Raw genomic sequence first — 22,686 nt, forward strand, 5'->3', positions numbered from 1 at the left:
AGGGCGCCTTGGCATAAGCCTGGCGGCGATTTCGATGGAATATTTCGAAGTCGATGATGCACCTGTCGCGTCGGGAGTAAACAAATACGAGACAAGTCAAGCTAGTTCGTTTGATGGTGCTAATTGACGCGTATATGCAGGAATAAAGTTAATTGAGCAGAAAAAGATGCTTGTTCAGGTGAGAGCTGGATTTGGACGAGGGACGGATTGGATCAGCAATTTGACTAGCACCGAGAGGCTATGCTAAAAAAAGACACAAGATGGAGTAGTGTTAATCAATCCATCCGGGGCCTTTGGGTGATTGATGATGATGCCCTTGATGTGTATGTACATGGTCGTACATACATGTTGCTCTCCATCTGAAGCAGGCAAGCAGGCTATTATACGAACGAGTCAGACCAAAATGCCCCCAGCTTATGTTAGGTTCCGTGGATGGATCTTGTTACAGGCTCCTCCTCGCTCGCCCGTGCTGTAGGACTTCCGCAAGGCTGCAGCAGCACAACATCCATGTCATCATCCCCCTCGCCTGCTCGCCTGCTGCAAGCTGATGAGAGCCATGGATGCTGCCGACTAAAGTAGCCCGTCTCCCGCAACAGCTCAATCAAACCAAACCACAGCCATCGTCACGGGTCCCAGCTGAAAAAGGATCAGGCGTGTCTCTAGCTGGGCCCCCCTCCAAAGAGCTCTCCGTCAAACAGCGTCCCTCGCCCGTTTTGCAGGGATCGTGGCCTTGTTTGCCCCAAGCCTTTGGAGATCCAGGCGCCGATCATCCCAGAGCGAAACATGCTGGCCGCCAACGTCATTCGCCATTGTGCCAACCCCTCGTTCGCTCGGCCGTGCACCGCCTCATTCTTTTTCCCCTGGCACGTTTTGGAGTCTGTCGGTGGGTGTATTGTGGTGTGTATTGGGTTGTTAGAGGAGAAGCAAAGCAAAGCAAAGCAAAGCAGAGGGGCTGGTCGGACAAGAGTCCAGGCTGAGATGCTGCTGCAAGTGCCCTGTAGATTTGGGCACTGACCTGACTGTGCCACTGAGCTTGTACATGTTTGTACTGTAGCGCCGCGTCCCGCCAGCCCGTGCAGGTAGCGGTCGGTACCTCGTGCCCACCGGTTCCCTTGGCGCCTGTGTTTCGCCCAAGCCTGCTGTCGCCGCCAGTCATCAGCGCTCCAACGAAACGAACCATTGGCCCTGGGGCTGCAAGACCGCGCTACCGGGAGGTACATACATGTACGCTCAAGTGCTGTGCCACCCGCCACCAAAAACCTCAGACAGCGACAAAGTGCAACACCACAGCCAGACGCCGTGTCACCTCCTTCCTCCCGTATCTTGATCCTCACCTCCCGTCTTCATCCTCTCTCCGGCTTCTCGCTCCTCTGCCCTGCTCTGCTCCTCTTGCGCCCGGAATCGCCTCCCTCATGTCTCTATCCCGTCGGGGCACCTGGCCGCTAGTTCACCCTTGGATCGCCCGCTCTCCAGCCCTCCCTGCCCGGCGAAGCGAATAGCTGCGAAGGCCAGACTGACGGTCGAGACAAGTTTTTGGAGACGCCGTTGGTGCATCCTCCCATCCTCCCATCCTCTCCTCTTCCCGCTGCGATTGCGCTTCCCGCCCAGAGATCGTCGACACTCTCGGTTTCCCTCGTGCTCGACCCGACACCTGCTGCGCTACTAGACTGGCTTGCTTTTGTCTTGCCCTCGCTTTTGCCGCCCCTCGCTCGCTCTCCTTCGGGAGCCGCATCGCTCATTGCGCCCCCCCTCCCGCCAGGGCAATCCGGGGCTTCGTCGAGACGCTCTGCCCGTTGAATCTTGACTCTGGCCGCGCTGCCTCTCTTCTAGCCCGCCGGTCTTCCGTGCGCCGCCGCCTGCCATGACGTCTAGCAATCCGAATGCGCACCAGGGCAGCCCGCCTCCGCAGCCTGCGCTGCCCAACACGCCCGCGTCGCCGCCGAACAAACGCGATCTCAAGTCGTGGTGGAAGAACTTCAAGCTGCCCACCAAGCACCAGGAATCGTCTCCGCAGGGTACGCTCTCAACCTCCAGTACCTCCCCTCCCGCCGGTCCCTGTGCATTCACCCGCAGACACCTTGCCTCGCTTAGGACGCTCTGGTCGCTATTCAGGTCTTCTGGTATCGATTTCAATTCGCTTGGTTCCTTTGTGTGCTGCATAGGCCTGCTGATGCCGGGGACTTTGGTCGCAATGCAAATACTCGTTGGATAGCCTCACCTACAGAGGCAGCGTGTCAAGCGATGCAGATCCTTCGCCCATCTTTTACTTTCGTCCTTCTGTCTTGTCATCCCCACTGTCCCTTGGCTACCTCTCCCCAAAAAGGAGGGGGAGAAAAGAAGGAGAGGGGAAAAAACCACATCAGTATTTCGTTTTGGTCGTATTGACATGTGCAACTAATGCCATGGATTTTAGACAACCGCGGCCCGGGCATTTTTGGAGTCCCTCTCCGACAGAGTATAACATACGCAAACGTTGCCATCTCTCTTGTTGACGAGAATGGCAAAAGCTACATCTACGGCTACGTTCCCATTGTCGTCGCCAAGTGTGGTGTCTTCTTGAAAGAAAAAGGTACGTCGGATGGAAGAGCAGGAATGAGTTCGATCCCGCTACTGACACTTCGAACTAGCTACTGGTGTTGAAGGCATCTTTCGGTTGAACGGGTCCGAGAAACGAATCAAGGAGCTCAAGACGATATTCGATTCGCCTGATCGATATGGCAAGGGACTCGTCTGGGACGGATACACCGTCCATGATGCCGCCACGGTACTCCGAAGATATCTCAACGATCTACCCGAGCCTGTAGTGCCTCTAGACCTGTACGAGAAATTCCGCGACCCCCTTCGAGGGGCTACAAAGCAGGCAGTCGGCGATACAGACGGTCCTCAATTCGTTGAAAACTTTGACGAGAGAGGAGCCATCATCAAGTACCAAAAGGTAATTACCGAACTGCCCCCGCTTAACAAACAGCTGCTTCTTTACATCCTGGATCTGCTGGCCGTCTTTGCTGCCAAATCCGACGAGAACCGCATGAACTCTCAGAATTTGGCGGCTATTTTTCAGCCCGGCATGCTGTCTCACCCCTCTCATGCAATGGCCCCGGAGGAGTACCGCCTGAACCAATGCGTCATCATCTTCCTCATTGAGAACCAAGACCATTTCCTTATTGGTATGCAAGGCACTGAGGCAGATGAGAAGACGATGCAGCAGGTGGCCTCCGGGCCTTCCAACGGACCCCGTACGCCGAACCCGGATCGGAGCTCGGGCCTGGGGAGAACAGCGTCCAACGCCAGTGCGGGCGCTGAGAACGTTCGAAAGGATGGCATGATTCGACGGAACCGATCCGTCTCCTCCAGACATTCAAGGGTCGACGGCGCAGCCACGCCCAACAGCCCGGCCCTAGCAGCAACGCCCACTGGTGGTGGTTTAGCTAGGAGCAATACCGTGCCATCCAAGAAATCTCCAGCTTTGGTAGGGGGAAAGTTCAAGAAGACTGAGAGTCCTGCTCGCGCGCCGCACTCCCCGGCTCTAGAACCCTTGACACCAGCTCACCCACCCGCGGAGACCAAGCTGGAGGTACCCCCACGAGTTTCCACGCCCAACGAAATACATAGGACTTTTGATGAAATGCATCTTTCTCCAGATCGTTTGGTATCACCTGGTCGGAGCCAAGAGAGATTGCTAGACCCTCACGAACACTCCACGCCGTCGAAGCATCATCACCAGAACTTACAGAAGCTAGAGCAACTGTTTCAACGATCCCCAATGCATGAGAGCAACGACAAACGGCAGCCGAACAAGCTGAAGAAGAAGCGGATACCAGGTAGCATGAGCATCAGTGCACAGAGCTCGGTTACGTCGCTCCCGCATTCTGCCTCGCCAGGTACAGAATCTGGGAACCCCTTGGAAGCGGCGCCGGCCTTTGCACAGCCCGTAGCACAGCCTCATTTCCGCCCGACTGCCATTCCTCATTCAGTGCCCCAGCCGTCGCCTTTTGCTTCGGCGCCCTCTGTGGAGACCCAAAAGCAACCGGATTTACATCACCAGCACTCGACCCCTGTGATTCACCAGAATCATGCTGATCACCACCACAATCACTCGGTTTCTCATTATCAAGAGCAGCTGCGACCTGAAGACATCTCACGGGGAAAGAAGTCTCCCCCTGCTTCGGTAAACTCATCTTTCAACGACGGCTCGGACTTTGAGCAAGTAGCTCACGAGGCCCCGTTGCCAGCAATTGTCGAGACGGCTGATAAAGAAAAGAAGAGCCGATGGAGATTGTCAAGGCCCACCAAGAAAGATGACCCTGCAAGCGGACCGGGCAGTCCCAGGGCATCGCCACCGCAGTTCAACATAGGCTCGAACAATAACGCAGATATTAGCACCACCTCGATTGGAAGCGCCATTGCTATGCCCCGGAAAAGTTTTACTGGCGAAAGCTCGGAGCATCTACCAAGCGGCAGCGATCGCGCATACACGTACGAAAGCTCCCGGGATGATAGGGAGGACGCAAAAGGCCCGATTGGCTGGATAAAGCACAAGTATCGAGAGGCCAAAGAAAACGCAGACCAGAAGCGAACCAAGTCCCCGCCTCCTCCAGACCACCATCAAGGACTTGCGCCGAGCCTGCTGGTGGCACGCGGCAAGAGCTTAGATATAAATCGAGACTTGACTCGAGAGGAAGAAAACTCCATTGGAAAGCCAGCCCAGCAGGATGCTTTTAAAGATGTGCAGAAAGACAGGATAAATGCCCCAGCAGAGGCTTACAGAAAGCTTGGTCAGGCAGAGGCAGTTCAGAGAGAGCCCGCTCAAGGCATGACAATCCACAGGGTCATTAGCGATACAGAGAAGGCACCGGCAGAATCCATTGCTCAGAAGGTCCAACCGCCCGTTGATGTCGCCAAGGAGGCGGCTCCCGAGATGACCACCCAGCCCAAGACGCAGGCTCCGACAAATCCTTCCTCTGAGACGGTGCCACCCGTGGAACAGTCATCGACATCTGCTGTAGATAAAGAGCAGGAGGGAAAACAAGCATAGTTGACCTTGGTTGAAACGCTTTGTTTCCATGAGACGAGATGTATCTAGGATTACGAGGAGTTGGCGGGATGGTCTTTTTTTCTTCTCTTCTTCTCTTCTTCTCTTCTTCTACCACTCCCCATTTTTTGTTCCAAAATTTTCTCTTCTCCTTTTTTTTAGAATTAACGAATTTCCTTTGTCGTCATGTACTCGATGGCTTTGTTTCCGCGCGCGATGGAGAGGAGAGGGTGGGAAAGGAACTCTGACGTCTAAAAAACATTGGTTGTATGTATGTGAGGAAGCATGTTGGAATGGGAAACACCTAGGTACGAAACTATTTCAGTTTATGAGAGACATATGTCGGTGTTGTGCCGTTGTGCAATGTAAAAATGAGATGAGAGAGAAAAAATACAAGTGATAGATTCTAAATAAGTTGGGTTTACTTGAGATATTTGTGCCAGAGGTGATTAATTGTGAGAGTTTGTCAATTATTATGATGTATTTAGGTACATTAGTATGCAAGGTAGGTATATAAGTGTGTGGTACGAATCAGCCGCTCGCTACTTTTCTCTCCTTCTCATGATGCCAGTACATTCCAAATCAAGAAACTACACAAAACTGAAACACGTGAAATCGCAAACGAAGCCATAAATCAAGCTTTTGTGCCGGATTCTCCGTAAACACCCGTGTCCCAAACCATCATATAACCGGCCCTTCGCCAGTCCTCGTTAAAAAACCCGTTGAAACCAGCCCAGACGGGGGTAAGTTGTGGGATACCCAGTCCTTTACCCTCGGGGGTGTCCAGGAACTCGCGCAGCCAGGGGTCCACGCCCTCGAAGCCGACAATGTACCGCGGGACGGGGACAACGGGGTTTCCTGGGGCGAAGAGCTCGTGGCGGAGGAACGGGACGGGGTTGTCGTAGAAGCGGTCGGCCTCGTCGCGGTAGAGGTCGCGCTCGGGGGTGTTTGGCTGGGTGTGCAGCGGGGGCTCACAGGTGAGGGCGTAGGCGGAGAGGCCTGGGTAGACGAGGTGGGAGCGCCAGGGGGTGGAATGGCAGGGCATGAGGAAGAGGGCGAAGAGGTCTTCCCGTGTGGCGTTTGGGGGAGAGCTGTAGTGAGTTGCGTGGGCGGTGTGAACGGCGGAAGGGTGGATGCGTTCGTATTGTTTCCGGAGGAATGATAGGACGGTGAGAGGAGCTGGTTGGTGTAGGAATGATAGGTAGCCGGCGAGGATGACGTTGATTCCCAGAGCAGTGAGGAGGAGAGGTTTGTTGCGGAGGCGAGCGCGGCGGACGGTGGGTGACTTGGTTCCGGAGGGCTGGGGCGCGGACATCTGGGCCGCGGAGGAGATGGAGGGGGGTGGACTTGTCTTGGGAACGATGGTGAAGAAGGACGCGGCTCGCGGGGCGGCGAGGACGCTGAGAGCCGGGAGCAGAGGGTAGATGAAGCGGACTTCCTTGTGTGAGATGAGAGAGAGCGCGGCGACGGTGCTGAAGACGGTACAGGAGAGTGTCCTGAGGGTGTTGGCCTGATCGGCGGTCTTGGATGAAGGCCTGATTAGCGCCGGGAGGACAAAGGGCAAACTGGTGGTGCAGAGCAGAGGAATGCCCTGGAGAAGATAATAGTGCCAGGGGTTGCGACCATAGAAGACGGCAAGCGACTTGGAAATGTTAAAGTTGAGCCAGTTGTAAGGCGGAAAGGTCCAGAAGCCAAAGTAAAGACGATCAGCGACAATCGAAAGACTGACGACCAAGGAACCACACAGGATGGCCTCTCTGAAGAGAACCAGGACGGAAGACAAGCTCGAGGGCGAGTTGCCCTGCAACGTGATTCTCGTCAGGGCAACGAAGACAATGGTGAGCCAGATGAGGACATTGGTGGGACGCAAAACGACGGCAAAGGCGGCGAGGCAGAGCGAGGCGCGGAGGCGCCAGAGCTTGCCGCGCAGGACGTTGAAGGGATTCGAGTTCTCCTTGATGGAATAGGGGGCGACGCCGACGAGCTGCCAGGGCCAGTAGCACAGGGCCATGACGGTGAGGGTTGTCTCTAGGGAGTTGGAGAATGTCCTGGTGGAGCAGTACCATTGCCATGGATTGAGGAGTTGCATGAAGAGCTGTGTGAGATGTGAGTGAGAGAGCTCGGGGGTTTATGAATCCAGGGGGCGAGAGAGTGAAAACTTACAGCAAAGAAGGACACATTGCTGTCAGAGCCGTAGACGTTGGCGGCGAGATGCCAGGTGTACCAGTCTCCCAGGGCGGCGATGAAGGCTTGCAGGACGCGGGGAGCGGCAATGACAATGGCGGAGCGGATGGCGTTTCCTGGGGGGAAGATGGCGGAGAGGCGATCTGCGGTGATGTAGGCGCCTGAGAAGAGGAGAGGATGGAGTGAGGATCTCAGCTGGTAATGCCATTCCTGCGGGGTTGTTAGCTGGGGGAATTGACCATGTGAAGCTTCCAATTGATCTGAGTCTAGTGTTACATCTCCAATTGATGATGTATGATAGTCCCTGGATAGATATAAGAGACGACTTGAACATACCCATGTGAGCCACGCGCCGCTGTTGGCCCCAAAGGCGAGGCGCCAAGCCGGCTCCAGCGCCTGGAAGAACTCGTCGGGCTGGAAGAAGGTGGCGAGATACCAGGCATTGACGAGGCGGATGATGAAGATGTCCCGCAGGGGAACGGGGGAGAGGCGCGGCTTGGCCTTGAACGAGGCCGACGGAGCGCGTCTGTGGCCGGTCATGATGTGGTGAAGCTGTCTGGTGTTAGTGGTTGATTTGGAGGTTCCACTGGGGGGGAGGAAAAGGGTGGTGGACTGCGGGTTTACAGGGGGCCGCTAGAGGGCGGTTGGTGGCCTAAGCTGCCTGTGTTTTTTGGGGGTTTAGGGGACATCGAGCAGCTGTTTATTCATGGCGTGAATCAATCAATCACCGGGTGCAGTGGAACTTGCAATTGACGGCATCTATCATGAACTATGGCTTCTTTTGCTTGTATTTCCATCTTGCCATGTAATACTTGGTACCTTCTGGTTAATATGAATGCCGTAGGGATGTGCTTTCGTGATGGGTACAGGTAGCTACAGCAAGACTGATTGCATCATGTGCACCTGGATAGCATTCAGACATTGAGGGAGGCTTCGTGAAAGCACAGCACATGTTATTTTCCACTTGGATTATCCACCTAACCATTTCTATCAAGACCACCAAACGAGATGCCAATCAACAGGTGCATAGGTACTCCATCTTATCTATTACCGACAATCGGCAGCAGCAGCAGCAGCAGAATCACATTCCCCCCTGCAGCAAGCATTACATCATGTCACCTGAGCTTCTGATGTTGCCAACCCAACGATTCAATCAATCATTCATTCAATCAATCAATCACACCTCGAGCTTGCTTGCCATTGCACGGTACGTAATACTGCCACGGCTATTGGCTGGACACGGCTCTTGACACGCCTTTGCACCCCGCTTTTATCGCAAGCAACCTGAAATCATGGCCAAACTGTGGGGGGTTTTGCTGTACTATTCGCTCATCTCATCCAATCGATGACTCTGGGAATCTCCACGATGTGAAGAGAAGAGAATCACCAACAACTCACTGCTAGACTGATTGCTCTTCACAGAGGCAAGTATACCAAGAGCTGAGATGTCCAGGTAGCATCTCCATCTGTCTGCGTCCCAGCTTCAACCAACTCTTCTTCATTCTCCGGATCCTCGGCCAGCCCAGCCACACACAACACACTAATAGCCCATCTCGATTGCCCCTCCACCCGCCCGCTGGGTTAAGTTCCATCAATGCTGATTAGGGGTCCAAAACTTCGGAATGCCGAAGCCAGCCGGCCGTCGCTCGTCTCGTGGGCCATCCGAATCCTGCGAGCCTCGTCCTCCGGTTCGGCGCCACGGCGTTGGTTTGGCGCAACATGTTCCGCATCTCCACCCGCTTCTACTCCCACTTGCACTTAGGGGTATAGCGGCGGCGTATCTCGTCTCCAATGCCTGGATCTGGGTCGAGTAGTTGACACACCGATTCCGCGCTTCTCTTCTCGACTGGGCTGCTTGTGCCTAGAATTGCCTTGCCCGGTCAGGTGGTCTCCGGGGCCCGGGGGTGGGTTTCGCCAACCACAAAACTTTATATACCCACCGCGTATCTTTGACCGGCTTCGACTCACAGCTTCTTTTTTCTTCTGTTTTCTTTTTCTCTTCTCTCCATAGCAATCGCGTGGAATTTCATCATCCCCCCCCCTTCGACCGGTATGTCCATTGCACAGCAGCTCCGAATCACGGCTTCCTTTACCCAGCCTTATCTCTGCCCCTCCCTCCTGCATCGGCTTATCGTCAATACCCTTTTCTTCCGATCTGACACCACCTTCGCATCCGTTCCATCTTGCTGTTGGTTCGTCATTGACTAATGCCCCGGACGTAGACCTATTCTTTCCAAATACAACATCAGCAATCTATTCACCATGGCTTCCCGCTTCCACGCCGCATCCACCGATGCTGCCATCGCCGCCGAGAACGAGTTCGCTGCCCACAACTACCACCCTCTGCCCGTGGTCTTCTCCAAGGCCCAGGGCGTCCACGTCTGGGATCCCGAGGGCAAGCAGTACCTCGACTTCTTGTCCGCCTACAGCGCCGTCAACCAGGGCCACTGCCACCCCGAGCTCGTCAAGGCTCTTGTCGACCAGGCCTCCCGCCTGACGCTGAGCTCGCGAGCCTTCTACAACGATGTGTTCCCCAAGTGGGCCGAGAAGGTCCGCAACGTCTTTGGCTACGACATGGTGCTGCCCATGAACACCGGCGCTGAGGCTACCGAGACGGCCATCAAGATTGCCCGCAAGTGGGCTTACAAGGTCAAGGGCGTTGAGCAGGGCAAGGCACTGGTCTTTTGCGTTGCCGAGAACTTCCACGGCCGAACCGTAAGTGTGCCAGCCTATTTTGGGCAAAATGGACTGATTCCCTTGAATCAGTACTTGAAACGCGGTCAAAAGATGTAAACTAACATTCTCTCTCCAGATGACCGCCATCACTCTGTCTACCGACCCCGAATCCAAGGACAACTACGGCCCCTATGTCCCCAACATTGGCGCTACCTCTCCCTCCACTGGCAAGCCTATCCGTTACAACAACGTGGCCGACCTGGAGGAGATTTTGGAGACCCATGGCAAGGACACCGCTGCTTTCATCGTTGAGCCCATCCAGGGTGAGGCCGGTGTTGTTGTCCCCGACGAAGACTACCTGACCAAGGTCCAAGCTCTCTGCAAGAAGCACAACGTCCTCCTCATCTGCGACGAGATCCAGACCGGCATCGGCCGTACCGGCCGTCTGCTCTGCTCCGAGTGGGCCGGCATCAAGCCCGACATGGTCACTCTCGGCAAGGCCATCTCCGGAGGCATGTACCCCGTCAGTGCCGTCCTCAGCAGCAAGGAGATTATGCTGGTTGTTGAGCCCGGAACTCACGGTTCGACCTACGGCGGTAACCCCTTGGGCTGTGCCGTCTCCATCCGAGCTCTGGAGATTCTCGAGGAGGAGAACATGACTGCCAACGCTGAGCGTCTGGGCAACATCTTCCGCGACGGCGTGGCCGCTCTCAAGTCGCCCATCATCAAGACGATTCGCGGCAAGGGTCTGTTGAACGCTGTTGTCATTGACGAGGCGGCTGCTTCTGGCCGAACTGCGTGGGATCTCTGCCTCCTGCTGAAGAGCAAGGGCCTTTTGGTAAGTCCATGTCTGCCTATCAGGCATCTCTGCGTTCTCATCACGGCTGCCTTATTCTACCCCGTGTCCCCATCTTCATTACCCCTCTTTCTTTCTGCAGTTCCTTTGCTAACGGCCCTCCTTTAGGCCAAGCCAACGCACGGAGACATCATCCGCTTCGCGCCTCCTCTTGTCATCACTGAGGAGGAGCTCAACAAGGGCCTTGGCATCATTGCCGAGGCCCTGAAGGAGCTTCCCACCGCCCCTCAGACCAACGGCCATTAAATCTGATATTTGACGACTTCTTCCTCCAGCAGTCTGAAAAAGAAGGTGATGGTGTGTATGTGTGTATGGGGTGTGGCTTGACGGCGTACCGTCCTACGAGAAGTAGACGCAGCTGCCTCGTGAGCGCGAGCTCCGGGAATTATGAAGGCGACCCACGCGGAAAGAGAGACGAAAGAATTTCCTTTTTGATTTACCACGTCAAACATATAAGATACCCAAGGGATAGCCAGGACCGGTCATGAAGCAGCATAGGAACGGGAGCATATTTGGATTTTTGTTTTGGGACTCCATCTCTCCCCTTTGTGGGAGTGATAACTTTTCTTTCTTTCTTTTTTATAGCATCATTTGGTTCCGGAAGCGGTTTTTTCCCTGACGAATAGTCAGGTCGGACAGAATGGCCAATGTCCGCGGCGCAAATGGTTCTTTTTGGTAGTGTGTAGCATTAGTACCTGTTGGAAATGCAGGACGACGACGAAATGAGATGACATTTTGAAGTAAAGCTAGGCCCAGGCAGAAGTCTGTTTTTACAACCAGGCGTGAGTGTATGGTATGGCTGCACCTGCTAGACCAGCCCAGAACAAGCTTGTCAATGATATTCTCTTACCACCTACGTGTCATGTCTAGTCGAACTTGTTATCTCGCCAAGCGGTCACTTGCATTTCAAGCGGAGAAGCTTGACTGCTCTACACCGACGAATCATGCATTTACAGACTTGTACAATCACCTCTTTTGCTACTGGCCGGAGCCGGCTCAAACGGCATCCAGTCTGCATATTCCCATTCGTGTTCTGTACGACGAAAAGTCAAAAAAACACTTGGCTTGGGCTGACAAGGTTAACTGTCGTACGCCTCCCTGGGTACAAATCGCCGGCGTTTTATTTTTATTTTTTGAAGAGCAGGCATTGGTGCATTAACGCGGTGGCCCTATCTGTGTACTCGTACTCCAAAACTATTGGAGCTTGTAACAGATCAATATGCAAGGACACTCTGGGTCACGTAAGTGGCAGAAGCGCGTGCAATTCACAGCATTACAAGTCTCCAAGTCGGGAAAGAAGCCGAGACATGACTGATAAGGGAAATGGTCGTCTTGTGTTTTTTTTTCGCTCTCCGAGATGGAGACGGTTCTCTCGGAGGGCGTTTTGAGCGCCATAGTAAGGCAAGGGAAAGGAAAAAAAGAAGGGTGTGCTGAGTCTAGATTCAGGCCATGGCAATTCCGTACCCAATGGGATGGCAGGCTCGGTGCCTAGAGGAGTAATTCGGAGGGCTTAGTCCAAGGCAGCGTTATGCAGGAGATATGGGGTTTGAAAGCGGGGAGACAAGAGTAGGAGCAGTAGTAGTAGTATATGCAAGGCTTGTAAGGAAGGGGTGTGTGTAAGTGAGTGTGCTAGATATGCAGGACTAGACGGGGTGAGTAATAGGTACAGCAAGAAGGTCAAGGAGGAAAGGGGAGGAGGGTCGCATTATCTCTCAGGTACTGCGTGCCTTTGATATTGATTGATGGACGGGTAGAGTCACAGTTTGTGTGTGCGCGTTAACGATTCGATGTGATAGGTTCATGGCCGTGGTGTTGTAGCGTTGGATGCCTGGATTATGGAGTAAGTAGGTAGTCTATAACTAGGTTGGACGGGGGGTAACATATGTTGCCATCTGTCTATAATGCCTCGCCTAGATTATGGAGAGAGAACAATGTGGCTATTGGATCAAAATGGCCATCTTATCAATTTGACGCCTTGCCGCCGCAAGTGTTTTGCCTGGGGGATGGAGACGCAAGGTGAGGTGGCGATGAGGCTCAATGCCGTACTAAGGTATTCTCAGAGCCTGTACTCAGTCAGTACAGTACTTTAGAATCCATGCCAATCTAATCAGCGTGCATGAGACAAGTTGACAAGGTAGGGCAGACTGAAAAGGCCCAATGCGGCAAGCCTGGTCCATCATCTTGACTTTTCCCAGAAGGCCATGATTTCCAACGTCATGGGGTAAAATCCGACAAGCCGACTAGCGGGTGGTGAATTTGCAGATCTTTGTGTTCATCTCACTGATGTCATGATGCGCGCTGTAGCTTAAGCTGGGGTTTCTCCTCATGAAGGGATTCGGGTGCTTGGGGACGTGGTTCGCCATGATAGGACATGAGAACGGCTTGTGTTGCCTTGTGTCCTGCCGTGGCTCCCATCTAACACTAGCTGAGGCTGTCGTGATCGATCGATGCAGCACCTTATGCAGGGCGGGCTGTTTCGACGGTCCTGTAATCTAGAAGCCGGCCCCAGCTCTTAGAGTCGAGGTAAGGTAAACTGACAGCCCACGATTGCCTCGATGTTGGCGCAGTGCCTGGCCAAGCAGAGCAGGGAATAAGCCATTCTGCTGAACTCGCTCGGGCTTGATTCTCAGCTGCTCCTCGCGTCGATCCATCCCCTCTCCTACGAGAAATACAGCCAAAGCCGGCGCATCGGTCTAAGCCATCCGCACGGGACACGGCATGTCACTACGACACAGGACGGACTGAAGCCGCGAAGCCGCCTCAAGCCGCCTCAGACACGGGCGAGCACGTTGGGATTGCACTGGCGCCGAGATCCTTGCGTCGCATGAGGAGATGGGAAAGAAAAGGTGTGTTGTGTGATTGATTATACCGTCTTTTCGTCACAACAGGATCGCACGTGTCGAGATCAATGGCGATGGTCATGCAGTAGCGGGAGGCAGCGTCAGGTGACGGATGAGCGAGTGTTTTGACGTGATGCGAGTTGAGCCATGGGATGGGAAAGCTCGTCGTTTTTCTCACCTGGAACCTGAATGAGGCAATTCGAGTGCCATGGGGCCTGAGGCTGGTGATGTCAAGGGCTGTCAGCGTTGACCGAGTCAAGCAAGCCAAGGGTGGCTGGAGTTTGGTGCATATGATTGTGATGATGCGATGCGATGGGTCCCCATACCCGCCTAGGACGAACCCCATGGATGCTAAAAATAAAGATGGAAAAAATCCACGGAAAATGCTGTTACTGTACAGTGCTCCGTCCTCTGAGTGCGACAGCGTCCCCTCGCGTATAGAGGAGAAACAGCCCGTATTCGTGAAACACACCCCCTTGGAGCGTCAAACGAAGAGCGTTGAGCGTTGGTGTTGCGATGTAAACGCTAAAACAAGGCCCATGTCATAGCGAGTAGAGGTAGTACAAAGTAGTCAGGGCTAGAGCGAGCAAGAGGAATGAAACCCCGGACCTCGGGATCGATTCGCTATACCTTGGTACAGGTAGTATTAGACTGTAGTAAAGTACACACATTTCTGTACACACAGTCCTGTACAGGCGCTACGAGTACGTGTATGGATTTTGTTTTGTTGAGTTGCTGGATGACGAGTCCCAGCTGCATGAATATGCAACTATGCAAGGACGGGTCATGATATGGAGTCGAGAGTTTGATGTATACCTACAATCTGCGGCAGACTCGTCGATTGTGGACATGGGATTGGCCGTGACCGCGTTGAGCAGGCAGGGGGGCCACTTGCGAGAGTCAAAAAAAGATGCATCAAGCACACGCTACAAAGCATACAAGGTGTGCAAGGTGTGCAAGGTAGATGTCGCGCGGCCTTTGGGATCACATTGGGGAGGGAGGCCCGGACATGATCATGATTAGTTGCACGGGAGCTGCTTGGTTTGCCCCCGGAGCAAAAGGGCGAGCACGACGGTCATTGAGGAGGCCCCATGTTTCACGTTTCACAGCAACGGACGATGGCATCGTGGAGATGAAAAGTGAGGCTGGGAAAGCTTGATTTGGGGATGCGACGATCTGTCTCAAATCGCCGGCAGCCATTGGCGGGCATCCACCCGGTAGCATCGGCCTGACCACGAAGGGGAAAAAGCAAAACGATTGAAGATAAAGGCCGGAAAAGAAGGAAAAGGCGGGGGGGAGCATGAGCTGTCAATACACACAATACACAACGCAGCAAGTAAGAATGAGGTAGACAAGACGCAACAATAACATTTCGAGTGCGGTGAGCCTAATTTAGGCCTCGTTGGGAGCAATCGCCCGGCAGAATCTTTTAGTCGACTCTCGTACTCGGTACATGACGCAGCGGCAGCCGGTCGCACCAGACCAGACACGGCGATGCATGTATGTGGTGTATGCATGTACACATGCGCTGTGGTGCGCCCGCTGGGTACAAAGTACTAATAAGACGGGCTGTTTTGGGAGGTATTGATACTTTTTCCCATGGCGCCGCAGCTGCTGGGAAAAGACGCCCTTGCATGGGCTTGGGCTTGGGCTTGGACTACGACCATCCAGGAGTAGCACCGAGATGAGATGCCGTCCTCTCCTCGCCTCGTCGAGTGTGAATCAATCAATCAATCAATCAACCCGTACAGGTGCTAATGGAGGCAGCCGTGATGACCAGACAAGAGAGGCAGTGCCCTCCCTCCTCACCAGGCACGAGGACGAGGCATCAATCACTCCAGTCGTCCAGACTGTCTGTCACCGGCCTAAAAAGTCCTACATGAATGACCAACAGCAAAAAGAGTGGGCTCTAGCGCGGCCTCAAGGTGGTTCCCCGATTTAAGGGTCCTCCGGCTGTCTCGCGGTGGGTTCCAAGGCAATACCTACCTACAGTAGCTGGCGGAGATGGAGGTTGCAATCCGTCGACGCTAGACTCGCGGAGCCTTGAAGTGCGCACCTTGCGAGGTGTCCAATGGCCCCAATGGCTCCCAGGGTGCCATCCGAGCGCTTGTGTGTATGTACAGTACGGGCCAGAGGTGCTTTGTATGAGTACTCGTCTCGTAGCCTGCCTGCTTGACCATATGGCCTGCCAGCCGCTCTTTGTGGTGGTCGCAGTGCATGTATGTACGGTGTCTGTCTGTCTGTCTGTTTGTCCCGTCAGTAGCACATACTAATTGGAATTGCTCCGTACTCGTACTATCCAATAACAAGGAGGGAGGGAACCAAGTGATAGGTGCCTTATGATGCATCAAACGAGCGACTTTGGCTGCAATGCGCCGGCCGGGCTTTCGTTGCCACGACTCGCACAGATGCACGGTGATGCAGCACGCCATCCTCGGTCTGTGTTTGACAACATACATTAGTACTTGTAAGCACTCGCCGGGCTTCCTTCTAGGCAGTTCCGCCCGCGAATGAATCATGATTCTAGCCTGGAATCTTATTTCCCAAGTACCGGACGGGACTTGGTCGTAGCGCAATGATGCGAGTCTCTCCCAAATGCACGCCAGCCGATCCGCCGACCCCGGCCCCGGCGTGTCTCTTACTGTATGGCTGGTCCGGAGCTTCAATCACTCTGCACGACCCCCCCAAACGCTGCCGCGATAAGGGTGAGGTGAGAAAGGGGCGGCAAAGAGACGGTGTCCTTGCATCCGCCAATTCAAACGAGCGCGTTGTCTGCAGGCAGAATTACGAGAATTATATTGTCGGATGCTGGATTGCACCAGACAGGACCTATATTGGTTGTTGTTATTGGTTGCTGATTGCCGGCCGCTATCGCTGCTGCTTCCGCATCTCTTATCTCCAACGCAGACTCCAGACTCCATCCCTATCGCAGTCCGTCAGCAGCGGTTCTGCAAGGCCAGGCCGGTGCTTGTGCCGCTTGGCGCTGCGGCCATTCCACGCTCCATCAATAAGAGGTAGGCATCCTCATATGTACAATACGGAGTGCCCATCGTACCAGTTGTGCATACATGATTAGTACATACATACTCGCACATGCACTTGGATGCGCTCCAGCACCCTTATCAGCGCCGCTGGTGGTTGTCCATCGTTGATGGCAATTGGCCTACATGTGCTAATTGATGTCTGCATTTTGCTGCCAAACCGCGCGAGTACATGTACATGTACATTGATGCCGCATGCCGCAGCTTCGATAAGTACCTTAGAGGTACCTAGAAGTACTATACGTAGACCTTGTGTTTGCAAAAGTGCTCAATGATGTACTCGTAAGTTTGTACCCTGCCTGGTACATACCAGGTAGTAGATGGACGTTTTTGCGGTGGCGCATTCTCGCTCAGAGGCACATACGAGTACGCATCATCATGATGGATTGTCTTCTGTCGACGCTCTCGAACCAGTGACCCACGAAGTCCGCTTCGGGCTTGATCAAAAACCGGGTGTTCTGCAGGTACCGCGCCATGCGACATGGGGCCCAATTACGCGTGCGTTCCGCGGGGAAGCCTGTTAGGGATGTACTTGAGCTGTACATGCCACTCGTTCTTGTGTAGAGGTACTCGTACTCTAATTGGTGCATCGCAAGGCACGAGTACAGACAAAGAGCGGTACGAGTACCTGAGCGTGAACATGATGAATGAATACATGAGCACAATGCCCAGTCGTTTGACGGGGTACCCGCCGGCTTTAGCGCCCAACACACTGGCCTTGTGGCCCTGGGATTGGGCCGAGCTCTATCAAGGAGTACAGGTACTTTGGCAGATTGGTAGATTGCGGTAGATTGCGGCAGCGAACCCCTGCGCTGAGAGAATCCAAAGAGGTACCCAGTACCGCACCCGTGCGCCAGCTTCTGCAGTACCCGCTACCTCTTCGCAAGTCGCTCTACAATGGCATCACGAGCCCTTCCTCCTCAATGCAGTGACCTTCCGCCGTGTGTGTCTCGTCTCGTCTCGTCTATCTGGGCTCTCTCTCTCTTTTTTCCCTCTTGCAGCCACGGCGCCATCCTCTGCCATCTTCTCGCCATCTCTCACTTCTTCTTTTATTTCCCTCTCCCTTTTCTTTTTGCCGTCTTCTCCGTTCTTATTTCTAATCTTACCTTTTCCTAAGTTTTTCTTGCCGCACTTCTAGTTTCTTGCCGCTTCGAAACTTCGCGCTATCATCCTTATCATCTGACCTCACCGATCTGGGACCCTCGGATCGACTGTCAAGTTTGGAGCGCAGCCCAAACCCCCCTCTAGGCCTTGTGGCGCCGGTACCTACGCCGTGCTATCTCAGTCTCAGTCTGCCGTCGTGGTGCGTTATCTTGCTCCTTGTACCTCGCTGCATGGGGCGATAACCCAATAACGACCCCCGGCCCTCGTCTCCATTCTGCATCACTGCGCTGCAGCCTCTTGAAAGCCTCCCACGCAAACGCCCCGCAAACCCAGCGTCCATCAGGGTTGGCTGCTTCGAGTCATACTTGTCGTCGTCTTGCGTCTTCGCCAGGCGACAGCGCTGCCAACTCCATCCAGGTGCATCTCGTCCGCTTCCTAGCTCAAGCGCTGGGCTCTCTCGACTCGACTCGACCTGATCAGACCAGACCAGACGAGACGAAGCTACCGCTTGCCAGTGCGCCGTAGCACCGCCGTCTTTCAAGTGTTAGTCACGCCCTCCCCCATCCTTGTCACCCCCAGCTTGCAGCAGCTGCTTCTGCTATCCCTTCCGATCCCCAACCCGGCCACAGGATCCTGCACGCCGGCGCTCGTCTGACTCGGCTGCGGTCTCTCTCCGACCCTCCCCTGGCTTTCTTTTGTTTTGTTTCCTGCTACCATCTTTCTCTTTCTCTTTCTCTCTCTTCATTTTTATTTCCTCTTCATCCCGTCCTTCGTCGAATATACCCTTTTCGCTCTCCGTCATCCATCTGCTTTGTTGCTAACCCTCGTCACCAGCAACTTTCAGCAGACCCTACGACGTATAACACTCTTCGCCCTATCGGACACCTGCCTGCCGTCTACCTCATAATACCATCGACGACTTTCCATTCTGGGTCTTCGATTCCCGCTACACCGACTTCCCATCTTGTTTCATCTCCCCTGGCCCGTTCGCCTTAATAGCCCTGTCTCGTCGCGTCTCATCCAATCTCGCCCTTCTACTCCGTCCTTCACTCTCTTTTTCTGCCCGTCTGGAACTTTTTCCATCTAGGACTACATGACAGCTTCGTTCGACGGCACACACCCTCGAACCTTGTAAGCCCCCGGGCTGTGACCGACCTCGCTCTCTTCCTGCCATCGACAACGTAACACAGGAAGCAATGGCGAGCCGACAGGATGGTTCCTCCCTCGGCTCCCGGCGGTCGGGTGGACGGAATGTAGGCCAGTTTGCCATCGACAAAGAGATTGGCAAAGGAAGCTTTGCGCAGGTCTATATGGGCTGGCATAAGGTGCGATGAACCCTATCCTAGTCATGTTTCACCGGCCAGTTTGCTCTCCGCCATCGTCAACGGTGTACCGTACCCTCTTTGCATGCGGTCAGGTTGTCCTGGCCGGCTTGACAGCAACTATCCCATCTCTCCTCGCATCTTCACCACCAACCATTCCTTCTTCATTGAGACGCGCTTGCTAACCATGTTGTGCATTCAACAGGAAACCAAGGCTGCAGTGGCCATCAAATCCGTCGAACTAGATCGCCTGAACAAGAAACTGAAAGAAAACCTATATGGCGAAATCCAAATCCTCAAGACCCTACGGCATCCGCACATCGTTGCTCTCCATGACTGTCTCGAATCCGCTACACACATTAACCTTGTCATGGAATACTGCGAGCTCGGTGACCTTTCCCTCTTCATCAAGAAACGTGACAAGCTCATTACCCATCCTGCCACCCACGACATGGCTCGCAAGTATCCCAGCGCCCCTGACTCTGGCCTCCACGAGGTTGTCATCCGTCACTTCCTCAAGCAGTTGGCTAGTGCCCTGGAGTTTCTACGGAGCAAAAACTACGTCCACCGAGATGTCAAGCCGCAGAACCTCCTGCTGCTGCCCTCACAAGCATTTAGGGAAAAGCGAAACCTCCCCATCATGGAGGCAAGCCAGGATTCGTTGATACCAATGTCCGGCATCGCTTCCCTGCCGATGCTGAAGCTTGCTGACTTCGGATTCGCTCGTGTATTGCCCTCAACGTCTCTCGCCGACACCCTTTGCGGCTCGCCCTTGTACATGGCCCCTGAGATCCTCCGTTATGAGCGGTACGACGCCAAGGCTGACTTGTGGTCCGTCGGCACTGTCCTGTATGAAATGATTTCGGGGAAGCCCCCTTTCCGCGCGAGAAACCACGTCGAACTCCTGAGGAAGATAGAAGCTGCCGAAGACGTCATCAAGTTCCCCAAAGAAGTGATCATTACATCTGAAATGAAATCCCTAGTAAGAAGCCTGCTCAAGAGGAGTCCTGTGGAGAGGCTGAGCTTTGAAAACTTCTTTTCCCACCCCGTCGTCGTTAATGACATCCCCGGACTGGTCGAGGATGACGTTCCAAGGCCCGCAAGGCGTGAGCCGAAGTCAATCCCCCAGGCAGAGCCTACGGCGACATCACCGCGCGTTGGCTCTCTGCGAAACGGAGGCTTCGAACCCGCGCCTGCTCGATCGTCTCGCGAGCAACTGCCTCGGTCATCGCCGCTGATGGAGAGCCCCAGCGAGGGCCGACATCGGCCGCCCTCTGGTGAGATTCACCGACGGTCAAACTCACCCCGGGAGACTGGAGCTGCAGGCCTGGGCATTCAGCGCCCGACGGTACCCCATGCCGCATCACTTCCGAATCACCCCAGGGTGTCTAGGCCGTCTTTGCACAATACCTCGCCGCCTTCCTCCTTGAGCCAAGACATCCGCAAGGCTCGGATTCCAAGCGGCAAGGCTCTGACAGAGGAAGAGGAAAAGGCGGCTCAGGATGTCATGTTCGAAAGGGACTATGTGGTTGTTGAGAGGAGGCACGTCGAAGTGAATGCGCTGGCAGATGAGCTGGCCGCAAACGAGAAGCTCGCCTCGCAGAGCCCGACTTCTCTGAAATCGAAGCCACTGGTTAGGCATTTCTCGCAGCAGGGGCCCCCAAATTCTACCACTGGAGCCGTCGCAGCTCCCCCATCGCGGACGCAGCTTATCACACAGGGTCGAGCCGGCCAAGACCGGCGCTCGTCGTACGAGAAGGCCTTGTCTGCGAGCCCCGGGTCGGCTTCGAGCGCTATCACCAAGGCCATCCAGGATGCCAGCCTCCGCCTGTTCGGCGTCAGGGTCCCCATTCGCCCCAAGGGTCAATCTCCACCAATGTACCAGCCGTTCCCGGCCTATCCGACGCCGCCAACCTCGGCCGGTCTCATTGGAGACGGGAAGAGCATTGCGTCAGAGGACGACGACGTCCGCTCCGCGCAGGTTATCGAAGACCTTGCCACCCGAAGTGACTGTGTCTATGGGTTCGCCGAGGTCAAGTACAAGCAGCTTGTCCCTATGGCACCATCCACAAACCATGGGCTGGGAGGCATTGCAGCCGAGCAGTTATCAGTGGACGACGAAGGTCTTACGGCTGAGGCCGTGGTGGCACTCTCTGAAGAGGCCTTGGTACTCTACGTGAAGTCGCTTTCTCTTTTGGCGCGGGCCATGGACATTGCCAGCATTTGGTGGTCCAAGAAGAGCAAGGGAGATGTTACCACCGGCCTATCGGCGGCAGTCTCTCAGTCTGTCGTCCAGCGCATCAACGCCGTGGTCCAATGGGTGCGACAGCGTTTCAATGAGGTGCTGGAGAAGTCCGAAATTGTTCGCCTGAAGCTCATCGAAGCCCAGAAACAACTACCAGAGGACCACCCAAGCCACCCATCAAACCAAGGAATGGACTCAATCATGTCCTCGACAGGATCTGGAATGGACCAGGTATACCTCACTCCAGGCATCACAGCTGAAAAGCTGATGTATGACCGAGCTCTCGAGATGAGCCGAACCGCGGCCATTGATGAAGTCACAAATGAGAACTTGCCTGGTTGTGAGATTTCATACATCACGGCCATCCGCATGCTCGAGGCTGTGTTGGACAGCGGTGATGACGCAGGTCTTACACGAACCAAGGAGAGCTGCAGCGATCTCGAGAGCGATGAGGAGGCTCATATCCGAAAGAGTAAGTCGCCTCACTTGTACAGACCAGCCAGTCCCTGAACAATTGCTAACAAAATCGCCAGTGATTACTATGATCTCCGGCCGGCTTTCCATGGTCCGCAAGAAGCAGCGCATGATTGCCGAAGCCAACAGCAGAACACAACTCACCCGTCGACGAAGTGGCGATGTTACGCCTCGCAGTCCCCTTTCACAAGCGTCGACTTAATCTGACTGCGCGAAGAAAACAAGAAGTCTTAAAAGCAGCAATAGCAGCACACATCAGATCCGATACGATAAACAAAAGGCAAACCCCTACTTAACACTGGAAGCCTCACGGCTGGACATTATTTTGGACGACACCAGTATTATTGCTCGAGGTCCAGAGCACCTCTTTCTCTTTCCTTCTTTGGGTTTTGCCCCTTTCTTTTGAAGGCGTTGAGGCAGCTTGCAAAGACAAGCACCAGAACAGACTCCCCGCTCAGGTAATGGAAGCGGGCGTTTGGATGATTATTTGATTTTTTTCAGTGTTTGAAGGTTTTAGGCATATCCATGGCCAGGCGTTTCTATTATATTTCCACTTTTTTTTCGTTTCGTTGATTCTCTTTCCCAGCCAGGGTACGGCTGATTATGTTTTATTCTCTTTTGCTTTCTTTTTGGGTCTAGGGCTATACTACATTTCCGAAGCCAGGGATGGCCAGTAGCTGCTAGCAGGCGCAGACGACCAAGGGATTGAGCAAGAGACCGAGCAATTGTTTGCTCTTGTATGGAACAGCTCTGAACAGCAGTGTTTCCTTTCGCCTTCTTACCTTCTCTGCCTCTTTACACTCATCTTCTTTTTCGTTATAAGCTCTAGTAATCTCTTGTCCATCTTCGGCTTTGGCCATTTATTGTTGCTATTTTCTGGATTTTGGGATATTTATTTTTCTATCTTTTTGG

The 22,686-nt window shown here is 54.1% G+C and overlaps 4 protein-coding genes across 4 annotated transcripts; 3 read left to right on the forward strand and 1 right to left on the reverse strand.

The window, feature by feature from the left end:
- Nucleotides 1-783: 783 nt before the first annotated feature.
- Nucleotides 784-5,035, forward strand: Triagg1_10069 (uncharacterized protein; the record flags this gene model as incomplete). Its single annotated transcript, XM_062894100.1, has 6 exons — nt 784-897; nt 1,055-1,318; nt 1,447-1,775; nt 1,831-2,015; nt 2,414-2,569; nt 2,628-5,035. 6 exons carry the CDS (start codon nt 784-786, stop codon nt 5,033-5,035), a joined length of 3,456 nt encoding a protein of 1,151 aa, XP_062750995.1.
- A 631-nt stretch (nt 5,036-5,666) lies between these two features.
- Triagg1_10070 (CAZyme family GT22) lies at nt 5,667-7,756 on the reverse strand (the record flags this gene model as incomplete). The annotated part of the gene is made up of 3 exons (XM_062894101.1): nt 5,667-7,127; nt 7,196-7,426; nt 7,553-7,756. 3 exons carry the CDS (start codon nt 7,754-7,756, stop codon nt 5,667-5,669), a joined length of 1,896 nt encoding a protein of 631 aa, XP_062750996.1.
- Nucleotides 7,757-9,478: 1,722 nt separating this feature from the next.
- On the forward strand, nt 9,479-10,994 carry Triagg1_10071 (uncharacterized protein; the record flags this gene model as incomplete). The annotated part of the gene is made up of 3 exons (XM_062894102.1): nt 9,479-9,931; nt 10,029-10,730; nt 10,857-10,994. 3 exons carry the CDS (start codon nt 9,479-9,481, stop codon nt 10,992-10,994), a joined length of 1,293 nt encoding a protein of 430 aa, XP_062750997.1.
- Nucleotides 10,995-18,929: 7,935 nt separating this feature from the next.
- On the forward strand, nt 18,930-21,976 carry Triagg1_10072 (uncharacterized protein; the record flags this gene model as incomplete). The annotated part of the gene is made up of 3 exons (XM_062894103.1): nt 18,930-19,058; nt 19,261-21,772; nt 21,834-21,976. 3 exons carry the CDS (start codon nt 18,930-18,932, stop codon nt 21,974-21,976), a joined length of 2,784 nt encoding a protein of 927 aa, XP_062750998.1.
- Nucleotides 21,977-22,686: the final 710 nt, after the last annotated feature.

Source organism: Trichoderma aggressivum, assembly GCF_033847375.1.
Source record: "Trichoderma aggressivum f. europaeum strain CBS 100526 chromosome Unknown scaffold_064, whole genome shotgun sequence".
NCBI classification, from domain to species: domain Eukaryota; kingdom Fungi; phylum Ascomycota; class Sordariomycetes; order Hypocreales; family Hypocreaceae; genus Trichoderma; species Trichoderma aggressivum.